Source organism: Pinus tabuliformis, chromosome 8 (assembly GCF_031772625.1).
Source record: "Pinus tabuliformis cultivar Carrire ecotype Pingquan chromosome 8, CPIR1, whole genome shotgun sequence".
NCBI classification, from domain to species: domain Eukaryota; kingdom Viridiplantae; phylum Streptophyta; class Pinopsida; order Pinales; family Pinaceae; genus Pinus; species Pinus tabuliformis.
The window spans coordinates 1,579,680,420-1,579,689,165 of record NC_142294.1 but is presented as its reverse complement, the minus strand read 5'-3'; the positions used below and the strand labels follow the sequence as shown (position 1 = coordinate 1,579,689,165).

General features: G+C 37.7%; 1 protein-coding gene across 1 annotated transcript in view; it reads right to left on the bottom strand.

The window, feature by feature from the left end:
* Positions 1-1,226: 1,226 nt before the first annotated feature.
* LOC149242074 (Low temperature viability protein) overlaps positions 1,227-8,746 on the bottom strand; it is a 66,795-nt gene continuing 59,275 nt past the window's right edge. The window contains exons 3-4 of the mRNA XM_089374163.1: positions 1,627-2,283; positions 1,227-1,523 (exon numbers count right to left, since the gene is read on the bottom strand). Coding sequence (XP_089230289.1) covers positions 1,392-1,523; positions 1,627-2,283 — 789 coding nt within the window. The 3' untranslated portion in view covers positions 1,227-1,391. The remainder of the gene's footprint in view (positions 1,524-1,626; positions 2,284-8,746) is intronic.

The following is an 8,746-nucleotide window of genomic DNA, read 5'->3' as shown; positions in this document are numbered from 1 at the left end:
AAACACCGTGGCCACAAGTAATGCAGGACAACTGTTGGGGACCAACAACCATTAAGCAGGAACGTTAGATACCAGTAATCCATTACTGGTATGTATGGATATCTCTAGGAGGATCCCAAGCGCAATCACTGAAATCACAATATCATAATCTCCTTACATATCCCTCATCTCTCCCCTAAATAGCCATTTTAATGTGTAAGTTCATTTGACAAACAAAAGCCAATTAGTCACCATCTGTGTTGTGTGTTCATTTGCCAAACCAAAAAGAATTAGTTAGAACTTGCAAGTATGAAAATCATAAAAATTAGCACCATGATGATTTCCAGCTAAAATTATAGAGCGCTCTTTCTTTTCCAATAAATTTCATTTAGATGTTTTTATTTTTCCCATGAATGCAGATTGGTGTCAACTGTAATTTCCATTTAACTGGTTATATAGTACCGTATAATACATTACAGCTGTTTGAAGCATTCATGGTAGTAGGCTCATGGTGCCCACTGCTGCACAGTGCAGACTATCTTCTTCCATGGATTGTTGAACATGAAAATATTTATCAGATTTTGTCACATGAGCTGCATAATTGGATTTTACTGATTCAATGTCCCAAAAGAAGTTTGTAAATCAAAGCATTTCTCATGCACGGTCCAAATTCAATTCTTCCATTTAACTCGTTATATAGTACCATATAATACATTACAGCTGTTTGAAGCATTCATGATATAAGGCTCACGGTACCCGTTGCTGCAGACTATCTTCTTCCATGGATTGTTGAACATAAAAATAATAATCAGATTTTATCACATGAGCTGCATGATTGGATTTTATTGATTCAATGTCCCAAAAAAAAATTGTACATCAAAATCTTTCTCATGCACACTCCAAATTCAATTAACTGCAGACAACTTATTGAGTTTATAACAGCTATGACGCTGATAGATAATACATAATACACACACTACCACAACACAATTTGTGTCACTTGTTGCAGAACCTAATATTGGAATCACAGAGATATCACCATAATGGCTCCCAACAACTGTCATAGGAATGGCAAGGAGGGATTTTATCAATGTAGCCTTTAGTTTTCGATCAAAAATTGATTGTAACCTGTTATTCTGATTCGAATGAAGATCAGAGTTTTTTCTTGCAAACTATCGTTTTTGAAGGTATTGGCTTAAAAAAATAGTAGATATAGAGAACTTCCTAATGGCTTTTACTGACACATGTAACTGAAAATCTCATTTCTTAAATAAATAATTCCTTCAAATAAATATAATCATATAGAAAATTCATTATACATCTCTACCACTGTCTGCCTTTGGAACAGATAGTTGTAACAACCACAATCACTATTCAAAACAAAGAATCTTTCCTAAAATTGAAGCCCGCGTTTACATGAGATGAATGCCACGTGGCCCGGCAACAGCAACAGCAGACTGAGCATGCTGTGATACATCTCTATAGAGTGTCTTAAGCTCTTTTTTGGCCATCCTTGCTTCCCTTTTCTCCTTTTTCAGTGCAGACTGCCAGATAAAACATCAACAATACAATTAGTCAAGGTTTAGGGCTAACTAGATAGGAGCTACGAAGAACTGAACAATAATAGTTAAGTTATTGCAAACAAACCTTCCGATCTCTCTTTTGCTCCAATGTTTCTCCAGTCCTGCTATGCCCACCAACATTTGAGTTTGAATTTGAGGTTTCTGCTTTTGTATTTTCTGTCTTTCCCACCTTTCTTGAAGACCCAGTCCGAGGAAGATAATCCACTGGAATTTGCTGCTTTCCTCGAAGAGATATGATCGGACCTTTCAAATCTGAAGCTCTATGAGAATTTTGAGAAATATCCTTCCTACCAGGCTTTTGAGGAGCACCTATTCTAGCAGGATGATTATCGAGGTTGGAATAAGTGGAAACGATGGTTTCACAGTCCCACGCTTTATCTTCATTATCACTGCTGTCTTCAACCAGCACAATTTCCTTTTCTTCTTGAGACTCATTTGCATACATCTCACCATATGCTTTGCATCTAGAAATCACATCATTGACAGGTGTATTTTCATGCACTGTTGCACTATCTTGATTCTTGCTGGAGTTTTTTGAAATATTATCAATGCGAATATCAGCAGGAACTGTATATCTATCTTGAAAGTCCAAGTTATTAGTCAAGAATTCTTTCATTGCAATATCAATTTCAGGGGCATGAATATTGCCAGCACCAACCACATCATGATCACAGATGTCAGAAGCATCACTGTCACCATCACTATATTCACGAAGAGCAAGCTGCATATACATAAAGAAAAAGCAAAATTATAATCTGAAAATAATACATTAAAACAAAACTAAACAATGAAACCTTAGAACTGGCAAGTCCAGACAGCAATCCGGCAAGGGAATAAAGGCCACTATAGTAGTTGGCTTTTATGACTGTAGAACATTAGTGGGGTAAATAGATGGATAATACTCTAATCACAAGAATCAACTGTCTCCTAAAATGAACAACCCTATAAAAAAATATGAAAGACAAGTCCCCAAATTACAACAACTCCAACCACATTCTCATTGATCAAATGAAATAGGGAAAGAGGAAAACGAAAAGAAAAATACTAGAAGAAATTGACAATTGATAAGAGATACTACGAAGAAAAATTAGAAAACATAATTAAAAGGCAAGGCAAGCAAAATTCAAAAGCTCAACTGCCTCTATACCTTTGCAATCCCTGTCATTTTCTGTTTATTGTATGATTCAGCAAAGGATTGATAGCAGAATAACACAATGATACTTTCAAAAGACTGACAGCCTTTTCACTCAATCGAATCAGAAGAAATGTGACTAGCGCATTTGAAACAACAGACAAATGACTGAAACTTTCACCCACAGCTGACTCTCATCCAGCAGGAAGCTGGTTACATATCTTGCATCAAACAGGTTTGTTATATGCCATGCTTTTTATTCAGTGGCTTTGAAATCTAACTTTTGCACCAAGAGAAGCAAGGTGCACTTACAAACTTACAGCCTTGGGTTAAATCATGTTCACGCCTACCTTTGTCCATGGGTGATTAAGAAGATACCAGAGGTCTAATGTCAAAAAAATTTGAGATTGAATTGGTATTTCTTATATCGTTTAAATTTTAATATAGGTAAAAAATCAAACATAGATCCAGCTTAACCCCAGATCTTTTGAGCACCGATAAATTTGTACGTACTTACTTTTATCCCTATCGATATTTAATAGATCCAGATTAAGGGGGGTCTCTGATAATTGGAATGGCATTTAAGAGAGGAACGTTGGTATTATAGAAGATATCGAAGTGTGGGAATGTGGATAGAAATTTGGAGATTTCCAACCACTGGACTTTCACCATCAGCATTTTCAATTGTAGAATGGTCACCTTATTTAGAGGAATGGTTCAAAATATCTTCACAACAAACCTGGTCCAGCATATTGGGAATGAAGGGGCATCATTAATTTTATGTAGGAAAAAAGACGCACCCTCCAAGGACCTGCTTGTCCATATAAAACTTGCCAGACATGTGATACACTAGGACATGTGTCCTAATCTAAAACATGCCAAACATGTGTTTGACAGATGTCCTAGCAATGTCCCAATGTGTCAGACACCAAATCATCAAGCCCATAAGGAATTTGCACACTTTGAATAAGAACATGCTTGAACAGTCCAAAGAAAAGACAATGATGTAAGTGCATTCCAACCTCCGTCTTATTTACAGAATGAGGGAAAACTGGAATGTGTTTCTTGATGATATCTATTTGAACAACAGCACTGAGCTGTCATTAGCCAACCTAGATCTTAATGAACCAGTGCTTGAATGGGTCACTTTAATGATGGTGATCCTCTTGAGAGGTTATCCTCCACTCCAACATATGCAAATCTTTGATTGGATATTGAGGAGGATGGAAGAAAAAGCAATTATAATGGTGGTGATCTTGATGATTCTGACATGTAGGAGTATAGCTAACAACCTATGAGATTCTTCCATCTACAGATCTAGTATCTACCCTATTATTTGCCATTGGCATACCCAACTATTGTATCACAAATCTAGTGTCTATATATTACATTTCAATTTTGATAACATCAGATGACTCAAAGAGATAACTACAGTTTATGGTTCTAATTTTCAGAACTCTTTTGTGTATTAAATACTAATTTCTTGTGTTTGACAATCACTAATGTAGTAACTAGTTGTATCAAGACTTTGTAAATGTTATAAATAATTGGATATTTATGTTTATATTTCATTTTTGTAACTTGCAGTTATATATGGGTGACACGGACCCAATTCAATAATAAGCACATATCATAACCTAAGAAAAGGAGCACATCCACATAGGCTATTGTCCATATCCCACATGTCGGACACGAAATACAAGTGACATTCTACTTGCATGTGTGAAACGTGTATGATCAAACCATTGAAACAAGATAGGCTAAAATCTCAAAGCCCTATTTGTTTGTGTTAAATTTTGCAGCTCAGGCAGGTACTTCTAGCCTTGTGTCTTGACTAGAAGGACCTTGTTTTGCCTCTTTAGGAGCTTGCATGCAACATGCAACACATGAACGTGAGTTGCATGCAACATGCAGAGTCTGCAAGTGAGTTGCATGCATGTGGACTAGTTGCATGTGACATGCATGAGATATGCTTGTAATGCAAGCTAAATTTATGACTGGTACTTGAATTAAAGTAAAGAAAGTTAACTAAAGTTAAGTAACTTATCTTCAGTTAACATGACGAGTTAATTTTGGCAGTTGATCATAGCCTAGAAAATTATAAACTGAGCCTAAGGGTTGAGGATACAACAGCAACACAAGATTGATAGCAACATCTCAGTGAGCGTGTGTTCGGTCCGAGAGAGTGCAGAGGGGCTGGAGATCTAGATTTGCAAGAGAGAGCAGCCATGTTGGATCAGATCCATAGTATTGTATTATGTATTTTATTAGTTGGGCCATCATCGTAGCATGAGAGCCCAAGTTCTGAGTTTTATTAATGATGAACTGATTTGCTGGGCAAAAATCTGTTTGTGATTCAGTCGTAATTTGCTTCCACTGAATATTATTTGTCAGGAATCTAGTTGGGTACTTCAGTAATTTATTGCTTGGAATTTGATGTCGGGTGTTGGGTTGTTGTAAAATCTAACATGGCATCTGAGCTAAAACTCTAAAACGATCTTAGAATTGCAGGTGTTGGGTTCGTATCAGATTGCCAAAGCTAAGTTCAGCTACGATCGTAGGAACCAATTTTTTTTCTAAAAGGCCAGAGTAAATCCACAAACTGAGTGACTTCAAAAAAAATAAAAAAATCGGGTCAAGTCAGATACATAACATTATATAAAAATAAAAAATAAATAAAAAAGATCACAATCAAAGTGGAAGGTCGATTAATATTTAAATAAATTGATCAATTAATTAATTAAAAACAATATAAAACAACAACAAAAAAATAAAAATTGGTGGCAGCCAACAAAGTTGTTAGCCCACTAGATCGGTCGCAAAGCAAAGTGCAGGGTTGGCGGCTGACTGGCGAACAGGCCAACCGCACCCAGCCACCAAGCCCAGGGACCATAGGAGCCAACCATACGCTGGATGCAAAAGTGTTGGATGACAGTATAGAGCAACGACCAACTCCACAGGACCAGTTGGCGCAGAGGAAGGACTAGGCGCAGAGCCGACAGTGCCAAGTCGAAAGATAGGAAGTCACTGACAAGATTGAACAAGCCGACAAACTGGCAGCAGGGACCGAGCATAAAGCCAGCCACCGCGAATTGCTCAAGGAAAGTACCAAGTGGGCATCCACCACGCTAGACAGAGGAGGCGGCTCAAAAGGATGACGGAGAGCAGCAAGGGAAACAGTGTCGAGCAAGCCACAACAAACACAACTGTCAAACAACCAATAAAAAATAAAAAATAAAATAAACAAGGGTGCCACAAGGGATAGCTCACTAGTGGGAAAAGAGAACAATTTGTAGCCATAGCCAATAGTTGCGCAAGAAACATATAACTGTCAATAAGGGAAATTGCGTGGAACAACCAATGCACAGGACACTCTAGCCGACAACAGATAAAGTTTGACGCGATGGGTGGATGTCAAGTGCAGGCAATAATTGACCAAGGGAGCAGGTGCAATATCACAAGGTCGGGGCCACTGACAAGCAATCACAAAATTGCGGTGTCAAGATCCAAGAAGGTAATACTGCAAGAGGAAAGATTGTGGGGTTTAACCAATTGTAGACAATGTCAAAAGAAGTGCATGAAACTTCTTCATTAGGAATATTTGTTTTTGGCAAGGGTTGATCAATTGGACAAGATGGCGACCGGTCACAGATTTTAAGATCACCTAGATGGTTTGTCCAACTACAGTATATGGAAGGAAAGGATTGCATTATTGTTAGAGAAGAACCCAATCTGGGAGTTTGTAGCACAAACTCAAATTCCTCCCACCGATGCAGTACTTTTGGAAGCCCATTATAAGAAGGACATGAAAGAGAGGAGGATTATCTTGGACGAAGTGAAGGACGATATTATCCCTCACATATTCGAGAAGAAAGCAGCTAGAGAAATGTGGGAGGCGTTCACCAAGTTATACCAAAATGACAATGAGAATCAAAAGATGGCGTTGAGAGAGAAACTCATAATCAAAGAATGAAATTATTTCTTCTTATCTCACCAAAATATCGCAACTACAAAATGTGTTTGTTGCAATAGGGGAGAAGGTGTTCGCTCAAAACTAGTAAGGACAGCTCTAAATAGGCTCACAAAGTAGTGGGGTGCCTTCATTAAAAGAGTCGTGACACAAGAGAAGCTCCCAACCTGGGATAGGTTGTGAGATGACTTCAACCAGGAGGAGACCGGTGAGGAGGCTCTTCATGGCAACCAAATAATAGGTGAAAGGGATGAGGAGAACCTTGCTCTTTCTAGTCATGTAAGAAAGGGAAAGGGAGCTGCCAAGATGAACAAAAGAGATGGAGGATCTTCTCAAGATGGAAAGAATAAGGACATGAGCAAATTCAAGTGCTTTGCATGTCGCAAGACAGTACAATGCACGAGCCAATGTCTAGACAAAAAGGACAAAGGGAAAGCACAGGATGTAGCATCAGCGATTACAGATTTTGCAGCGAAATTTTAGGAGTTCTTATTAGTGATCGCTTGTCTTTCTAGCACTAGAGTTAGAAGTGCTCGGTTTGTGGCCAACAATGCATGGTTTGTAGATAGTGGACCATCTTGCCATATGACAAAAATGAGGGATGTGTTCCTTAGTGTTTCAGAGACAGATTCAGACATGTAGGTGAGACTTGTTGTAAGAACCATACTTGTAGTGAAGGGGGTTGAAACAATGTTATTCCAACTAGAATCAAAATGTTATGCAACCAGCTCACAAAACAGAAGAAAAGATAGATCAATGACTTAAAAATTATCTTCTTCGAGAGGGAAACCTCCTTTACATTACATAAATGAACAATTCTTGGATGATACAAATGATAAGAGTGCAATAAAAGGTAAGGGTGCAACAATAACAATAGTGGGCTTCTATGGGGGCACAACAATAACAATAGAGGGTTACACTAACAATAACAATAAGGGGCATACACTAGTATTATAGGGGCCTAACATGGCCCTCTCCTTCAAACAAGTGTTGTCCTCAACGCTTGAGTAGTTTCGGACACTGTAGAAAATTTCCTTCCTCCCATGTGGAATCTTCAGCAGGTAAATTCTTCCACTTAATGAGATACTCTGAAATTAATGGATTCCTTAGATGTCGGGTTCTTGTTTCCATGACTGCTTCAGACTCAACTATGATTTTCCTTCTTCGTCTAGTTTTGGCAACACTATTTGAATTGGGAGCTTGTGACCGATAACCTTCTTTAAGCATGAAACATGGAAAATTGGGTGTACTTAGGAAGATGCAGGCAACTCCAATTTATATGGCATGGCATCTTTTGCAACACTTTGTAAGGACCATAATACTTGGATGATAATTTATTATCCTTCTTAACTTGATTGAGGGACATTTGTTTGTATGGTTGTACCCGTAAAAATACCCAATTGTCTACATCAAAACTCCTTTCACAACGATGTTGATTTGCCTATTGTTTCATTCGATTTCGCGCCAGAGGTAGGTTATCCTTTGAGAGTGAGAATTGTTGTTGATGCTCGATCTGATCTTCCACTGCTTGAACCTTAAAATTTTCTCTTAAAGATGATGTGATGGATGGTGGATGATAACAATAAAGTTCCATAAATGGGGTCATTTTTGTTGCAATATAGAAGGAAGTGTTATACCACACCATTCAGCTAGAGGTAACCACTTGACCCATTGTATTTGTTTATCAAATACAAAGCAATGAAGATATCCTTACAAACATTTTTTCACTATCTCAATTTGCCCGTCAAATTGAGGATGATAAGATGAGCTATGAGTTAATTGAGTACCAAGACAAGAAAATAATTTCGTCCAAAAATTTCCAATGAAAATGGGATTTCTATCACTTACAATAATCTTTGGGTTTCCATGTAGCGTTTCAATTGTTTCCATAAATGCAGTAGTGTTAATTTTAGATAACAATGGTATGTTCTATGCTTTAGCACAATTTACTTGAATGTTTCTTCTCAGCCCAATGACAATTTCCAATTATCTTTAGTAGCAATCACATTAACTTATACATATTGATAGTAAATGCAAATAGAACATAAAAACATATGCAGAAGACAAGCCAGGACAATAGAA